The sequence below is a fragment of the Cicer arietinum genome, chromosome 2, assembly GCF_000331145.2.
Source record: "Cicer arietinum cultivar CDC Frontier isolate Library 1 chromosome 2, Cicar.CDCFrontier_v2.0, whole genome shotgun sequence".
NCBI classification, from domain to species: domain Eukaryota; kingdom Viridiplantae; phylum Streptophyta; class Magnoliopsida; order Fabales; family Fabaceae; genus Cicer; species Cicer arietinum.
Window position 1 is genome coordinate 5547376 of NC_021161.2, and position 19173 is coordinate 5566548.

At 25.2% G+C, this 19173-nt stretch overlaps 1 protein-coding gene across 1 annotated transcript; it reads left to right on the top strand.

Annotated features, from left to right (window-relative positions):
• Positions 1 to 2499: 2499 nt before the first annotated feature.
• LOC101495718 (uncharacterized) lies at positions 2500 to 5058 on the top strand. The gene is made up of 3 exons (XM_004489607.3): positions 2500 to 3174; positions 3621 to 4049; positions 4657 to 5058. The coding sequence occupies exons 1-3, from the start codon at positions 2745 to 2747 to the stop codon at positions 4920 to 4922; spliced, it is 1125 nt and encodes a 374-aa protein (XP_004489664.1). The 5' UTR covers positions 2500 to 2744; the 3' UTR covers positions 4923 to 5058.
• The last annotated feature ends 14115 nt before the right edge of the window (positions 5059 to 19173 follow it).

Sequence of the window (19173 nt, forward strand, 5' to 3'; positions counted from 1 at the left end):
AATCAAAAAAATTAAAGTGGGGAAAGGCATATAGAAAATAATAATGTTTTTAGAATTTATTATTATTATTATTATTATTACAATACTTTTTTGTCTCTAAATATAAAATATTTAGTTGTCTATTTTGTAAGATTTTTTTTTCCACTTTTCAACTATATTAATTATTTATTTATTAAAATATCTAACTAGTTTATATTTTTTTCTGCGACCAATAATAAATAAAATATCTCTTTTAGAAAAAATTATAAAAATACTATTAATAATTAATAATTAATAATTTTAATATTATTATTATTATTATTATTATTATTATTATTATCAACTTTCTTAATTTTCATAATTTAATTAATAAAATTCTATATTTATGAACAAATATTGCATATGTTTATAGAAAATGTTAACTTATAGCTCAAAGACACAGTTTAAAGTAATAAACGTAAAATTTTTATCTTAAAAATTATGTATTTAACTTTATAAAAATTTTAAAATTAATTTTTTTAATAATAAAATTTCTATTTCCAGAACCTTTTACAAGTATCGTAATGACACATATTACTAGGAATTATGTTTATTATAATTATTAACGTTAACCTTGTTTTTTTTCTTTCTCTCATCATCGGTTTCTTTCTTCTCTTGGAAGCAAAAGCAGTTTCCAACGTTCCATAAACAACCAAACACATTTTTTGGTCATAGCACAATCCCCAAGGAGTAAAATATATATAATAGAGAAAGAACAATAAATTAAAGACACCTACCCCAAAACATAACAAGAAATGTTCAGTGATGCTGACAACCCACACGAGTGGTTCTCTCGAATTGCATGCATAACACACACTTATGTGTTTTCTTAGACAGAGAAACCACCAACTTTTTGTTATTATTATTCATTCTATATTATTATTTTCCTAAAATAAGAATAATAAGAGGTCTACTTGGCACCTGCCACCTAATGTAGTTTGAATGTGATCAAATTGTTGTGTCACCAAAAATATTGTTTTAAACAACCCATGTTAATTTTGATTAAATTGATTTTAAATAAAGGTAAAATGAGTTATATTTGAATAAGTTCATGTTAAAATAAATTGAATATTAATTTTGTGAATAAAAATTATGTTTATATGTAAAAATTACAAATGTTAATGTTAAAATATAATTTATTCTACATACAAAATTAATTTTTAATAAAAAATCCTTAAATATGTAAAAATCAATTTAAAACTTTAGAATTACTTTTGACTCTTTTAAATGCATGCTTGATTCTATTTTTAGTAGATCTAAAGATGTAACATTGGTTTTGATAGGTTTATATGATATATAGTTTTTGGATTCAAACATAATTTTTATACTAAAATTTATTCTTTAACTTAATTTTATGTGAATATATCTAAATATAAATAATTTTACATTAACTCACTTTTAATTTAAATTAGTTTTATAAAATAAATTAATTATTGTCATCACATAATCAAATATACAATAAAAATGAATCTAAAAACATACATTTAAATATTTTCATCTTGACCAAGAGTGTCAAATTATAATCACAAAGGAATGAGAGCAACATCAAAATTATTGATTAAGTGTTTTTTTTATTGATATAGTTTTGCTATACATTTTTTTTATTAAATGATATTGCTATATAAAAAAGTACTCAATTTATAAAGAATTAGAGAAGCCCCACGCAATTGATCTATCTAGTAGGAAACAAGGGTAAACAGAATCATGTGGGCTCTACTCTTTACTGACCCTTTTTGTTGTCATTTTCTTCCTCTAATTTTCTCTTTTTCTCTTTGTTTTTTTTTTCTTCAAGTTTGTAAGAAAACAAAGTAAATAAATAAAACTAATAGAAGATTTCGGTCATCTACAAAAGAAATGCGCGAGGCAAATTTTTTTAGTCATTTACAAAAATAAATTCTGACAATAATGGAATGTTAGAAAAACTAATTACATATACTATTAAATAATTATATATATTATTAAGAATATTTGTGTCTTTAACAAAAATATAAAATGACAATTTCAAACAGTTTCTAAATACGACAAAAAATGATTTACGTCCTACATAACAACAAATTTATAACTATATTTATTTTAGGTATTTTTAATATCATTTTTGTTTTTATTTTTTTCTCTTTCTTTTATGTTTTCATTTTCAAATTATGTTTTTCTTTCCTTTATATGATAATTTTGTTTTATTTTTATAGACCAATATATAACATAAAAATTATCACATAATTTAGTCATGGTTTAAAAACAAATAAACAGTTAATTAAAGAAAAATAATTTACAAAAAGATTAATGTGTCTCAATTTATATTTGTCAGAAATTATAAAGGATCTTTCTTTTTTGTTAGGATAATCTGTTTTTATTTTTTTATGAGGGACTAAAATGTCTTTTCAGTCTAAATAAAAATAACGAATTTTTTATTTGTACTTTTTAACTCTTCTTTAAAACGTTGTTTTTCATTCTTTCTTCTCATTCATGTAGACCCAACAACTTCATAAGAATCTCTCTCTCTCTCTCTTATGTGACTCACTCTCACTCTATCAACCATGGATGTAAGAGAGAAAGAGACTTTACAATGCCATTGAATCTCTTTACTTTTGATTTTCTTATCCTTTAATTTGTTTCTCTTTACCTTCTTTTTTTTCATTATATAGCTAGCATTTTGAAAAATAAAAAAAAATCCTTTTTTATTTTTATTTTCAAAAGTTGAATACTTTTTGTTTTTTTTTTTTATCATCATGAGTTCACTAAATTTGAACATTGATAATGGTTTCTCTTTGGACTTGAAAGTTTCACCTTCATCTCATGTTCCTTCTTCATCTAATACTTCACTTATGGGTCATGCTAATGAAACAGAGTCTGAAAAGACTGAAATACCCTTTGAAATTTTGAACCCTTTAGTGATCAATCCTAAGGAAAAAATGATTACAAACAAACAAGGGGATGAAGGGTATTTTGGGAATGAGAAAAATAACTTACCTTTGAACGTTGGTGAGGAGGAAAATGAAGCAAAAAATAGTTCTTTGGCCATTGAGAAAATTGGGAACACTAAGCTTAGTATTAGAGGTCATTGGAGACCAAATGAAGATGCTAAGCTCATTGAAGTTGTTGGAAAATTGGGTCCTCAAAATTGGAACAACATTGCTCAACATCTACATGGAAGATCAGGTATAATTCATAACAAAACAGAACAAATTTTTATAAAAATTGCAAAATATTATTATATTTTTATTGAAATTCTTCTTAATATGATTCTCTTTGACATGTCAGCTTATTAATAAGAGTTTGACATGGTAACCACAAAACAAATAGTACAAATTTGTACGATACAATTGTAAAATGACAATCGCTGTCACCGTTATCAATAACAATTTTTCGTTTTTCAATTTTTATTTTATTATTTTATTATCAAAATTGTATATTTAAGAACATATTTTTCATTTTTTTTATATTTACAAATTTGAATATCTTGGTGTTAAACTAAAATTTATTATTTTCAAAGGGTACTTTTAATTGATACATGTAAATTTTGGAATAAAGTTTCTATTTTTTGAAGGAGTTTATGAATGTAACACTTGAGATTTATTTTTTTGTGATGAATGATAATGTTGCAGGGAAAAGTTGTAGATTAAGGTGGTGTAATCAACTAGATCCTAAACTTAACAGAGGAGTATTCAGTGAGGAAGAAGAGGAGAAACTTTTGGCAGCACATAAAATTTATGGTAACAAATGGGCATTAATTTGCAAACTATTTCCTGGAAGGACAGACAATGCAGTCAAAAATCATTGGCATGTGCTCATGGCTAGGAGGCTAAGGAATCAATCATCAACTTCTTCTAAAATGAAAAAGTCAACATTTCAAATTTCTTCAAATATTTTGATGAATATGAATTTGACAAACTATAATGTGGCTAGTGAATCAACCATCTCAAGTACCATTGATGAATCTAATTCAACTTGCACCAATCTCAACCTCATTACTATGCCTAATTTTCATAACAATCATGCTTTGCCTAATTTCCAAACCTATGGTTCTCAAATAGGTATGTTTTGAATCATTTTTTTTCTTATCCTATGAATTTTTTAAAATTAATTTTGTGGCCGTGATCTGGACCATAATATTAGAATTTTTGACATACTAATAGTAATTCTCTACGATATTAAAAGATATCAAAAACTTTGATATTGTGGTCCAAATTTCGATCGCAAATCTTAATCTAAAACCTTTACTATGATTTTGATTTAAAATCTTGAAATTATCCTAAACATTTTCTTATTTGCTATTATAAATTATCTAACTTGCAATATAAGAATTTTTATTGCTCTATGATTGCGATTGATGACGCATCAATTGTATTTCTTTGCAATATTTATAACCTTCATCGTTCTCACGGCTTTGATTTAAAATCTCGAAATTGTGTTTAAAATTTCTTATTTTTTTAATTATACTACATATATTATATTACAATGAAAAAATAAACAAAAAAGTGTCTGAAAAATTCATGTATCTTATATTAATTTTTAATTAGATACATTAATTTTTAAATACCATTTTTACTTATATTTTATTTCGGATGTAGTATATTATTTATTTGACATTATGCTAGACGTGATGATGTTGTTGATATTTTTGTGTTTGTGTTATTTAAGGTTTACTTGGAGAAAGAAATGTAGCTGCAAGGGATAATGGTTTTGACAAGTTTTTCAGTGCTTCCACCAAAGGTTCATGTGATTGTCACATGGGAAAGCTTAAGATTATGGACAAATCCAATTATTCAGATTCAATCTCAGAAGTTTCAATATCTCAGTCAGTTGCAACCAACAAGACCAATGTATCAATTTTGGGGGAAAGTGAAAATGTGAAGGATAAGATTAAAAGGTCATTTATTGACTTTCTAGGAGTTGGTGAAACATAGTGAAATTTTGTTGATGTAATAGTCCTATGATCAAAGGAACAAAAGGGTATATTGGGAAAAGAGGGATGGTGTAAAGGAATAGTTTTAAATGTAGGTTCTATCTATTTGCACTCATGGTGTATAGGTAGTTCCATAAAAGACTAATTGTGTATGATTACTAAAAATTAACTTTGAAAATAAATTCATTTTGATTAAATATAAATTGAAATTATGTTGATTTACATTTAAATGTATTTATTTGAAATTGAACTGAATAATAATAAATTAAAAATTTATAATGAAGACAAGAATTACAAATTCTAATTTTAAATTAGAATTAAATCTATAAAAAAAAATTACTCTATTCAAGCACATTTAAATATGTAAATATTAATTATATTTTAAAATTAATTTTGTTTCATTTAAAAGTGAAACTACACTTACACAAAATATTAATAAAGTAAAATGTAAATATGATGTACATATAAAAAAGAAATTTATTATTTGTAAGATCTAAGTTAACTGACAAATAATGTTAAATTATCAATTATTGATTTTTTTTATAATTAATCCCACAACATGAATAGACAGTAGTAGAGGTTTGTTATTTTGTGGTGTACTTAGTAGAAAACTTTCTTTAGTTTTTAGGCAAAGGCCAAGTTATATTGATTTAGTTTAGTTTAGTTTTTTTTTTTTTATGATTTTTTGTTTTGTTTTGTTTCTTTACAAACGAAAAATATTTATTATAGAATTTGGTAAAATTAATATTTACAGGGTGAATGATTGTTTTAGTTAAAATTTGAATTTGAATTTTTTTGAATAATTCATTTTTAATATAATTTTAATAATTACTTCAATCCAATTGCTTAATTATTTGAAGAATTAATTTAGAAAAATCATTTAAAAATAATTGATTTAGATATAATTATTTTGAGTAAGTTAATTTCATATTATTATATGAAAAAAATATTCTTTTAAAGAAGTAAACACATTTTAAAAGACACTTCCATAGTTTTAATATTTAAATTGTGTATTGCAGTAAAATGCAATTAAAATTGCGATTGTAATATCAACGCGCAGACTTTAAAATCCAAAAATCCGCGATATTGTTATTAGAATTAGGATTGCAGACTACAATTTAAAACTATAAATATTTCTATTTCTTTTTAAAAATAACAGAATCTTTTCCGGCATAGTAAGCTATCTTAGGAAAAAAGAGTAAAGGAACAGTTATAGAAAATAAAAGCTGAAGTAGAGGACAAATTACTTGAATTTGTATTGTAGTATATCTTCACCAATTAAATTTTAAATGCATGGAAAAAGAATTCATGCAATAAAATCTGGGAAACCGAAGTAAAGTTAAAAAAGTGAATATCACATACAGGAGAAGGTGTGTTTTGTGATTGTGAGTTATACAACTCATGAGAAGTTATGAATTTTAGATATATTCATTACCAAACTCTTAGTTTATTTTTTGGACTTATTCAGCTACATGAATTTTTGTGGTGTACTTAGAAAACTTTCACTTCACACAAAGCCCAAGATAATTTGCATGAGTAATTTGTTTGTTATTTCATCTAGTTTTAAATATAAGACAAAGTTAAATTTTAAAAAATTGATGCATGTATTTGGTTTAACTCTTCTATAGACTAAATGATTTTTATAGTAATGTATCTTTTTGTAATAATTTTTTAAAAATAAATTTTTATAAACAAAGCTTTAAATAGTTTATTATAATATATCATTTTAATTAAGTATATAATGTATTTACTACAACTTTTTTTAGAAAGTGAAATTTTGAAAATAATTTAAATAAAAATTTATTTTGAGAAGTTCTTCACAAAAATTATATTTTAGAGATATATTTTTTTACAGAAATTGATTTTTAGCTTGTTACAATCTTCAATAACTTAGATTTTTTATTTATTGATTATATTAAATGTCAATTTTGTTTTATTTGTAACAAATGAGTTTGAAATAATTTTTATTATTTTTATTTAAGTTCCATAAATATTACTTTTAGAAAATACAAAATTAAAATTACTTTTTTTTAAACATGGGCAATATTTGCAAAAAAAAAAAATGATCTTGGAATAACTGATTATGAAAGATGTTATTCAGATTGGAAGAAAAAAACTGCCATGTAGGCCACAGAGAATTACTAAACGCTTTGAAGAAAAACTGGTACAGGAGAGCCCTGTTGGCATTCATTATTATTTTATATCTATTTAAATTTTATTATTTTAGATTAAGATGTCCAACTCTTATGATGTTAAATATATTTTGGTATTACGATGAGTTCGTCATAATCAAAATTAATTACCGTAATTTAATTTTTAAAAATTATAATGTGTAGCTTTTAAAATCATTGTGATTTCAAACCTACATTTATTCACAACACTAAATACACATGATCGTAAAAAAAACCATTTTAATTAACCTTTTTAATTTAGTCAAAAAATTTTAAAAGTTTTTTTTATCGCCAATGTTAATATGTTTGTTTGATTTAACAACAAATAAAATGTACTTTGAATTAATAGGTTTTTGGTTAAGTTGAACATTAAAATTAATTTTCATGACAATAGAAACTTACTAACATAATCGTAGATTCATTTATGTTTAGATGGAATTACGCAGGATCACTTTGAACAATCAATGAGACTAAATTCACATTTAGAGGCAAGAGCTATAAATCTCAACATCAAATTAAAATATACTTATTGATCTATTATTTGGTTGAGAAAAGAAATGAAAAAAAAATCTAAGAACAATAATAAAGGAATGAGAATGATTAAAACAATGACTCATCCTGATTTTGTCGTAGTATTTGAAGTTATCATATTCTTTAAATTTTCTTTCGTACGAATACAGAGTTGTAAAATATTACTCATTTCTTATAGCGAGTTAGCCCGATTGGGCTTAGGGCTACCTGCATACATGAATGCATTAAAAAAAATAGTAATTGTATATGTATGCATTATCTAATAGTCATTGTCCTTATCACTATATTTTTATTAATCTATTTTGTGGTCAAGTTTTCATGTTCGTCGTAATACATAGTTTATTTTTTTTTTTTTTTCATGTCAATCTTTATATTCCTTGTATAGATATTTTATTGAAAATTTTGTTTAGCTAACACAATTATCATGTTCATTAATTTTTTATAAATTTTGGAAGAATTCAATATTCAACCATCTTCGTTCATAACAATCATTTTTCTTAATTGTTATTGAATTACTTGACAAATTTAATATTTTCTTTGAAAATGTATGGTATATTTCTTAAAGAAATAAACCATTATGCCATGATTGAAATATGTAAGAACTAATGGAGGTCATAAAACATACAAAAATTGGCCAAACGATAGTTTAACACACATTATGGGTCATTATTAACTTTCATCAATTTGAATTCAAACAAGGCACTCGCTAGAAAAATGAACAATCAATTGGTTCTCTGATGTATGAAGCGTCATTATTATGGTTTATGAATGCATTAAAATTATAAACAAAAATACACATTTGATTATTCAAGTTTAGTTCAATTTTCGTTTAAGTTCTTAAAGTTTATGTTTTTTTCGATTTGCTTCTTTATGTTTCATTCGTTTACACTATTAGCCTTTAAGATACGTTAAATTATATAGTTCTTTAAGTTTGAAAATTTTCTTGAATTAGTATAATAAAATGCTAAGATCTAATTGAAACTTTGCAACAAGTTGATTGACCAAACTATTTTACATGTGAAAGAAGTCAAATATATTGAATACGTAGATAGACATTTATTACCTTATTTTTAAGGCTAGAAGTAAATTCAAATTGTTGTAGAAAAAATTAAGAAATATACACTATTTATGAGAATTGATGAGTTTTTTTTAATGATTAATATGAGGGACTTATTGTTGCACAATTCGGTAGAGTTTCAAATGACCGATCATAAACTTTCAATTGAATTAATTATTGTCGAAATTAAGCTAAAATAATAATAGGGCAAATATAATATAACTTAAATGATCAAATCATAATAAAATAAACTTAAAAGACCTAAACAAAAATGAGTTAAATTTAAAGAACTATATGTGTATTTTTGTCAAAATTGTACGTACACAGTCCAATTTGTTTTTTTTAGTTAATTTGATTTTTAGAATTTTTGTTTTTTTTATTTAAAATTTAATGCATTCAAAGATTTTAATAATAGTTCTTCGCACATTTAGGTACCAAAATAGATATTATACGGGGGTTTATTAGCAACAATGAGAGTGTAAATAGTATCCCCTTAATTGTGATGGACTTTCGGATATGGGACATTGGGCTTTCATAGATTCATTTATGTTTAGATGGAATTATGTTGCACACCAGATGCAAAGTGATGGATACTTCTAATTTTTTCTTGTCTTAAAGTCATTGTATTTGTCACTATATTACTAATCTATTTGGTGGTCATGTTTTCATGTTCTTTTTCATAGCTTGTTTTTTCATGTCAACCTTTATATTTCTTGCATAGATATTTTTTGAAAATTTTGTTTAGGCAACACAATTATTATGTTCGTTAAATCTTAATAAAATTTGAATGAATATTGTAATATAGTTCTTGAATTACTTGACAAATTTAATATTTAAGCATCTTTATAAGATTGAGTTTTTTAAAAAACAGACCATTACATCATGATTGAAATATTAATATCAATCACAAGAAATATGAATTTAAATTATGATCCTTTTTAATTTTTTAGCTCATTTATTTCATTTTAATTAACTAAAAAATAATTTTAGTTTAAATAAAATTAATGTCCATAATATTCTGGATGTCTTAGTTCAAATAAGATAGTTTAGTATATAAACAAGATAACTTTGTTTAGTGAGGTTTTCCACATGGTGGTCTATTTCTAGTCCTTACAATATATGAGATTTTTCACTATTGTGTTCAACACCATAATGTTTTACTTTGCACTATCTTTCTTGATCATACCTTGATCAATTACAACATCTCCTTTCAACCTTGAAAGTAATTTCTACTGTATCATTTCAGTCCCAACAACATTTTTACAAGTACATTTCAAACCAAAAATAATTTTTACAATATACTCAATCTAACTTAAGAGATAAACGTAAGTTACAAAATGATGTGACTGATAAAAAGTGTTTGAGATCTAAGACTCTTTGTTCGAGATTGATTAACAACAAGAACTCAATAGGATGATCCACGAATATAGTGAAACAACTGTAATTTTTCTTGAGAGACGAGCTTTGGAATTGGAGTTTGCATTTGTCTTCTGATTAATCTTCGTTTTATAGTTAAGGTAAGACTTGAATATTCAGTAAAGACTGAATATAGTCCTTGGCCTTTAATGCCAAGGATCAATCTTGTTTTCTTCAATTTGCTTCTTGTTTGCGGTAATTGTCTATATTGTTCTTGATCAACCCATAATGTTCTGACTTGAATTGAAGGTAACACGAGTGATAATGAGTGTGAGCTATCAAAGGACCATCAGACTAATGTTAAGTCAAATGCATGCGATGCTGATGTAGTCATAGTACCAATGTAGTGTACTTGTGTACTTTCGTCCTTACTTCCAATTCACCAATCTGATGATCAATTTGGAAGTGTGTATATGCATGTGCACTTAATCTTGGTCTCTTTTTAATGCTCACTTATTTTGGACAATTCATGTGTGAATTTTCTCTTTTGAACATGCATTTGGATTTTTCAAAATGACTCATTTTGTCTCGTCTTTAATAAGACAACAAAATTGTTCTTCTTATCATTCTAACAACCATCTCTTGTTGATATTTTTTTGAGCAATATTTCAAATTACTTAGTCTTTACAAAAGTGAATTTTTGTCTTGATGTGTGCATGACATTAGACGAGAAATGATCATGAAATCTTTCTTGATTTTTTAAAAAAAGACCACGTGATTTTTTTACGAATATGCATGCATATGTTTGATATCCTATCATTAAATAAATCGGTTAAAAAACACAAGTTAATAGATGATATAATCAAGAATTGTAATTATCAAATATAATTAAATATTTGATTATCTTTAAAACATTAATAAGGGATTTTTCCTCAATAGTTTTCATATTCTTTCTCATAGTATTTTTTTTATGTCAATCTTTATATTTTCTTGCATAGATATTTTATTGAAATTTTGTTTAGCTAACACAATTATCATATTATCATATTGTTCAAATCTTGATAAAAATTGAATGAATTCAACATTCAAACATCTTTGTTGGATTGCAAAAGAATTATTTTTCATAATCATTATTTATAAAGATTTGTAATATAGTTATTGAATTACTTACAAATTTAATATTTATGCATCTTTATAAGATTGCACAAAGTACCTTAATCGTCATTTATAAAAATGTATGATATAGTCTTTAAAGAAATAGACTATTAAGCCATGATTGAAATGTACGAACTACTAGAGGTCTCAAAACTTATTTAAGTTAAATTCCAAACGATAGTTTAACACACAAGTGGGTCCATTAACTTTTCTTTGATATAATTCGAACATGGCCTTCAGTAGAAAAATAAAAAGCAAAATAAATAATTAGTTTGATCCTCGAATGTATGTGAGGTCATTATCATAGTTTATGAGTGTATTAAAATTATAAGCTTAGGATGTACTCAAATATGTTTTTTTATTAGTTAATTTGATTTTTGGAATTTATGTGTTTAGTGTAGCAGTCTGACCATATTTATCAATTCTGTTATTTACGATCTTCTCGTTCCTCTTTCTTTAGTTAGGTTCATTAATTCCTACTACCAATTGAGATTTTTGTAACAACTTAACCCAGTTACCAACACTACACTTTTATTCACGATCTTCTCGGTCCCTTTCCATTGATACGAATTAGCAAAATTTTATCTTCCACAGAAATCAAACTTATAGTACCTATGAAATAAGTGTCACTGTTATTAATAATCATGGCTTACAAAGAAGATTCGGATCTAACCACCGTTATTCAACTAAACTCGCAAATAGTGTGTGAAAACAGGACAATCATCATGTGTACATGGCACCCTACATTTTGCATTACTTTCCCTCCGGTATGCAGTATTTTTTGGCATTAAATTCATTTGCTATGCTCTTTTTTAATCAGGCTCTATATTACAAATGTGTTTGTTATATAAACAAGGAAATGAGCTTTAGAAATAAAACTATTTGTTTTACGTGACTTTGACATACATTGATATCTATACAATCTAATAAAGCTCTTAAGTACTAAGAAAGAATCACCTAACCACATTATTATTTATTTTCAATTCAACTAATTCACTATTCAATTAGTTAAACATCAACTCACTCTTAACTCTATGATTATCCATTCTCCCCTAACAAGTTAGATTATTTTCAAGTGCAAACAAACTCAAAATATACTTTAATGAAATCCTAAATAAATAATAAATTACACCAAATATTCTATAAGCTTCACAATTCACACGGAAACAGAGTAAAAAATCCAAGGTGGATTTTTTCAGTAAAATTATACCACCAATCTCAACTTTATACACTTGAAATTAATCATGAGCTCAATTTGAAAAAAGCAACATAACCCATATTGGAATTCCCATTTCTCAAGATATATGCCTAACTTGTTTCCTGGTCACCAAATCAATAATCCTCAAACCCATTAAAATAATCACAACAAAATATGTCACATCTGAAACACAGAATCTATCATAGAGATGCAAATATATAATTTAATTGACATGCCAACCAATAAAAATTATGTTATCTCACATGGTATTTCTATGTTAGTGTGCCCCTCTAAAAAATATATATATATTTCTATTATTATTAATAATATTTATTAATATTATAAAGTTTAAAAGAATCCAAGAAAATTTGTTACAAACATCCGTCTGATTTGCATTGGTTATATTGGTCGGTGTGGGACCAAAAATGTAGAATTATAAATATTCTTTTCATTTTGGTATCTCTCTTGTAATTCTACTCAAGAATCCACGTAATGTGTCCATGCACTTTCATCCAAATCTTGGATTTGTTTATAAGTGTTACATAAATTACAAACCGTTCTTCTATTCATTAGGATTTATCTCTGACAAGTTAGATCTCATGAGATATTAGTATTAGAATTTATTTGTGGTCAAATGTAAGGTGTCACTATGTGTTTTTTTTTTTTAATGGTTTTTAGATTATGCTTAGTATACTATTAGAAAGCAACTTGGATATTCAAGTGTGTTTTAGTAGTCTTTATGGTCTTTTAATTTTGTTAGAATTCAACAATGATTCTATTAGGTTGTTCGAGTTGGTTAACTTAGGTTATTAAAGTTAGTTAGCTTATTGATAATTAGTTGTTTTATCTTAGTTTATTTTTTTTTTTATTTATATAAAGAGAATTTTTTTAAGCAATATACTATTTAATACATATTTTTCAACCTAGTCATTTTTATTAGTTGATTTTTATACGAGACTCACTAAATTATGCAGAGTCTATCTAAATTTGGTATTCAATTTATTCATTGTATTTATTTCGTAATTTTTGTCTTCTATCAAATTCTCAAGCTTATTTTCAATATAAGATTCATATTCAATTTTATGATCCTGTTATTTCTAACGCTCTTAGTGGCAGACTCACTTTTTTGACATGTTCTTTCATAGAGATAATCATGTTCGAAGTACCGTCGACAAATACTAAATGTATACACTTCAATCAAAATTCAAACTCTATTGTGTCATGTTGTTGGAGATTACTAGGAGTGGAAATAGACTATGTCGTCCGTCAATGGTCTATGACATGATCTATTTAATAAAAAAGCTAGACTCAATATTTTTTTTAAAGCCTACGCCTGATAGACCGACCTATATATATATATATATATATATTATTTATTAATATTGTTATTTGTTAGTAACTTAGTATTTATTGAGTAAAAAATGTATAATTTTATTAGTTTTCCTTATATTTATTTTTTTATCAACCTTAGTTTTTTTTTAATACCCCAATTTAAAAATAAAAAAATCAATATACTCCCTTTTGAGAATTATATACCAAAACTACATTTATTTTTTACTTAGTTAGAAGTCGCCATTTGCAAAGGCGACTTCCTTAAAGATTTGGTTTTTTTTTATTATTTATATTTTTTTCCCTCTAAATCGCCTTTTGAAATGGCAACTTTTTGAAGATACATAGAAGTCGCCGTTTGGAATGACGACTTTCCAAAGCACATAAAAAACAAAAATAAAAATCCTTAAGGAAGTCACCATTGCATACTCGGACTTCCTTAAGGAAGTTGCACTCTTACTTATATATAAAGACTTAGTTTAGCCTATTTACAAAAATGTAAAATATACTATTTAAATATTTTAATGCGAAATAGATTTTTAGGCAAAACTATATTTTTAAAAAGGTCACACTGATTGAAAAAAAGTCAACGATAGGTCGTAGGCCAGACCTTTCAAAATCTGGTTTGGTCTGACCTATTCTCACCTCTATTTGAGACTAATCTATTTTCCTAAACCTAAACCTCATTCGTAGTCTTATTTTCCCTTTATTTTTTATATAAGTTTCATCCACCAAAAGGAATCTTATTTGAGGGACATTAAACATTAAATATAAATGTAAGTACTTCTTCCAACAGAAATTTGAATTCAAATTCATCATCATATTATAGAAATTTAATATCTTCCACTGAATTCAATCCGCTTTAGTAGACTATTTTTTTTAATGATCGTGTAAAAACTACTTCAAAGTTTTAAAAATTACCTTGCGTAACTTTTTTTCTTCTTCTAGTAGAATCCATATTATGTACTTGTATCTCTTGTAGTACACTTTGATTAGTAATAATGTGATATTCTTCTTTGTTTGTCAATATATAATATCAACATATAACTCTAACATTTTGATCTATAGTGGAAAAAAGAAGGATATTAAATGCATAGGTTGAGACTTTGATCTCCCTTTTAGTGTTATTGGAGAAAGATAAATATAAATTTCTTCGAAATATTTAATAAATTCCAAGGTTTTTCATGCTTTGTACTGAAGCATCACCCACTCACTTTAAATTTCATTTATAAAAAAAATATAGATAAAATATATCACGTAGTCTTTTAAGTTACACAAAAATATCAAATGGACACTTTTATTTATTTTTATCTATCAAATTATTTCTTTATGTTTGTAAAAGTTACAATAGTGAATTTGTTTTAGTCATAATCTCATTTCACTTATTTTTAGTTATAGATTTTTAAAATCGTAGTATATGTTTTGTTATCAATCATATAAAGAACAAGGTAATAAATTTTCATGTGATTTAATGACTTAAATTGAGAGAATTTTGCATTTAATTTCAACTCTAAAATTTATCTCACTCGAATCCTCTCTTATTTATTTATTTTTCTCAAATTTGATTGATGATTTATGTTTTTATGATTATTGCAATCAAAACCCCTTAAGAATTACACGAGTTTATAGAAAATTTGAAAGAATTTTGAATTTTAATTTTATTAGTTTGAAATTAAGATCATTGGTGAAAATATTTACAAACATAAAACACAAATTTGACACTAAAAGAAAGATAAATAATTAATTTATTAAAAATAAAAAAAATTATTTACATATAATTAAAAGGACTACTAGATGCATTTTAATATATACAAAGAGATACTCCCACATCTTATGTTATTGTCAACTAGTTTTCACAAAAAGCTTATTTTACCTCATAACGTGTTAAATTTAGTTGACACACTAATTCAATCTACAAAGTAGATTTTTAATTATCTCTCTTTTTACACGTTGGTTTTCTGTAGGATAATTTAAAACTAACCCAAATTCTAATAAAAAGTAAATCACCTCTAATTTGTTTTCCATCTTGCAAAAATGTATTTTTCCATATAGTAGAACCTTTTAACTAAATGAAAAAGGAGCCACACATGGTATTGTCGTATGATTTCCCTTAAGTAGAATATATTTTATTAATGAGAGTAAAAAAGAAGTCTTCTTAGCATTTGTAGTGAGGCCAAATGCTCAATAACACAATCCAACATGTGTTGGGAATTTATCATTCAGTACACATCTTTAATATTTAATATGTTATAGCATTTAAGTATATGAGTTATATTTTTTATATATCAAACATTTAGTTTATTCATAATAAATGTGAAACTAACTACTCACATTTGAACCTAATAATTTTTCTCTCAAGTGTGAATCTCATACATCATATATTTGCACATTCATTACAACCAATGAACTCTGTTTTACTACAAAAAACACGATAAAATGCGGAAAATTTTTGACATCTGCTAATTAATTTGTGGGATTTTTTAAAAATGCCACGGTTTTATGTGCCACAGTACATTTACATGAGTTTTAGATGACTCTTGATATTATGTTGTGGTGATTATTTTAGGGAGAATGACTTTTAATATAACGATTTAATACCACTTGTTAGGAAGTTTAAGAGAGCGCTTAGACCAACAACTAGCTAATGCTCCAAAATCATATAAGACTTACACCACATCTCCTACCAAAATCATAAGACATTAGATATTTGAATTGTTTCTCTTAACAATAATTTGTATAAGTATGGTTATATTTGTGTAAAAAGGCAACACAAGCTCAATTATAGTTGTCTCTCTTGTTTTCGCTCTAGGCTTAAACTCAACATAAGCTCAATTATTGTGCTTCTTAGAGCATGAAACTAAAGAGTAATGAAATGCTACAATTATTCTTATAGCATGAAACTAAAGAGTAAACTTTGTTTGAGAAAATATATATTTATTACGTTGACAAAATATTTGACTAGTATTTTCAAGCTAAACTTTCTTTTTGTTGACTCTAAACCAATACCCTTAGTGATGTGATTCAAATGTGGACATGTTTGGTTTTTATGGATTGCCCTTGAATTTACTCTTGTTTAAAAAGGATAATAATATTTAGGAAAATGAATAACCAATAAAGGTAGTGCCTTTATATGGAAGCAAATGATGCAAGTAACTTCTTTTGAGGAAAAAAATTAAAGTAAAACTACATTCATCTTGATATTGGCCAACATATATGAAAGCTTTAGCACAAGATGCATTCAATTAGCAATAAATTTTTAAAAATGAATATTACAAAAGGCTCCTTAGGATTAAATCTTTATTTATAAGTGTGCACAACTTCTACTTGGAGAAAATGAAGAAATATCAAAATTGTAATTTTAAATCAATAGCACGCACACACAAACAATGATGCATACAATAAATGATGAAAGACAAAATAAAATAATTAAAAAGATGGCAAGAAGATAAAAGTGAAAGAAAAATACCATATTAATTCTCAAGAGAGTTATAACTCCAATGTAAATTCACAATAAGAGTAAAGATAGTCTTAATGAGAATTAATATGGTTCATCCAAGAACTTAGGAAAACTAATCTCTTAAGAACTCATAAAGAGTATAATAAAATTCAAATTGATCAAAATTGTTAAAACAAGGAGAAGACAATGTTATCTATAGTCATAATGATCATAACAAAATTTGTGTTTAAGTTGATAAGTGTTATTTTATACAAAATGTCTATACATTCTTAGACATAACAAAATTTTAAAAGCCTCTTCTCCACCTTATCCCATGTGAGCATGTTACATGATATCTCAATTTCTAATAGCTTTAATATATTATATTTAATTAGTTCCTTTGTCACCAAATAATGGTACCATGAAATTGAAGTGAAGTCAAGAAACATAATCCTTTAAAGATGGAACGACAAAGTGTAATTTATTCCTTAATACAATTTCCACTACAAGAATATATATGAAGTAAAATATTAAGGCTGATAAAGTTGATCTTTAATTATAGGATTAAAAATTCTCTAAACTTTGAAGATTCAATGATCATGGTCACTTTTAAAAGAACTTATAGAGAGGCATATAGCCGAAAAATTCCCTTATATTGCTCCTAGAGAAATTAATTAATTAATAGATTGGTAGAAGATGAATAATGCAAGTCAAAATTGAGTTAGATATGTTTCCAACCAGCCTCAATTAGAACATTCTGTTTCACTTTTTGTTTCTTAATTTTCTGACCCATATCTTGTCCCTCTTTCTAGTTATCATCTTAAAGAATGAAAAAAAAAACATTTTTATTATTTGATCTTAAGTTCTTTATAACATTAATTGGGAAACAATATACTCTTTGCTTTCTATAATGAGTGATTCATTAATTTATATATATAAACAAAACTGTTTTAAAGAATGAATTTTTTAATTTTTAATGTAATATTAATTATTATTTTTTACTAATTAATCTCTAACGAATATTACTTCATACACCAATAGTTAATATCGGTAATTTAGTAAAAATATTATAACATCTCTATTATTTATTTATATTTTTTAATATGTGTAAAATATACTTAAATACACCACTCCATAAAGTATTAGTATATGTTCTTAAACTATATAAATATATTAAATAATCTCTAAAGTATATCAAATTTGCTGATTTAATATTTGCCATTAAGATTTTATAAACTAAAAGGACTCAATAAATTTATTATGATAATACAAATAATATATAGATGATAGTTCTAGAGTATCAATATCGATGATATATCAATTATATCATGCGATGTTTTTACACTTTAATTTTTGTTTTCAATAGAAACTTAAGTATCTTTTTTACTCTCATTAATAAAATATATTCTACCTAAAGTAAATACACAAGACAATACCATGCCTCCTTTCCATTTAATCAAAAGGTTCTACTATATGGAGAATACGTTTTTGCAAGAAGGAAAATAAATTTGAGGTGATTCATTAACTCTATCACATGTTAGTTTTAAATCAACATGTAAAATGTAAAAAGAGGGATATATTACAAGCCTACTTTGCAATGTACCCTAAAACTTTAACACCTTATGTACAAGCTATGACTACCTTAGAAGAATTTCTTTTAGGGCAAAATAACTTATTGCATTTCAATAGTAATAAGTGAAGCAATACAAGAAGTAGCATGATAATAATAAAGTGAGTTAGACAAGCAATGCACAACCTTATTTGCTTGTCTACGAATGAAAGTTAGCTTCGATGATACATATAATGTCACGCCATTTTTAATAAATTTGATTAAAACTCAACTAATTTATTAATCAAATATTAAAATGGAGAGGCATATATATTAATAGAGTAAAAAAGAAAAAGGAATATATATATTAATTAGTCATGAATTGAGTGAAAGCAATACACGAAAAATATACATTACACCACTTGCTTCCATTAATTAATATAATATATAGTTTTATTTAAGAAGTATAT

Bases quoted from the DNA above. Each gene is read 5' to 3' on its own strand.
- LOC101495718 (XM_004489607.3), top strand. From the start codon at position 2,745: ATGAGTTCACTAAATTTGAACATTGATAATGGTTTCTCTTTGGACTTG. The intron at 3,175-3,620 runs GTATAATTCATA...ATAATGTTGCAG, and splicing joins ACATCTACATGGAAGATCAG to GGAAAAGTTGTAGATTAAGG. The intron at 4,050-4,656 runs GTATGTTTTGAA...GTGTTATTTAAG, and splicing joins AACCTATGGTTCTCAAATAG to GTTTACTTGGAGAAAGAAAT.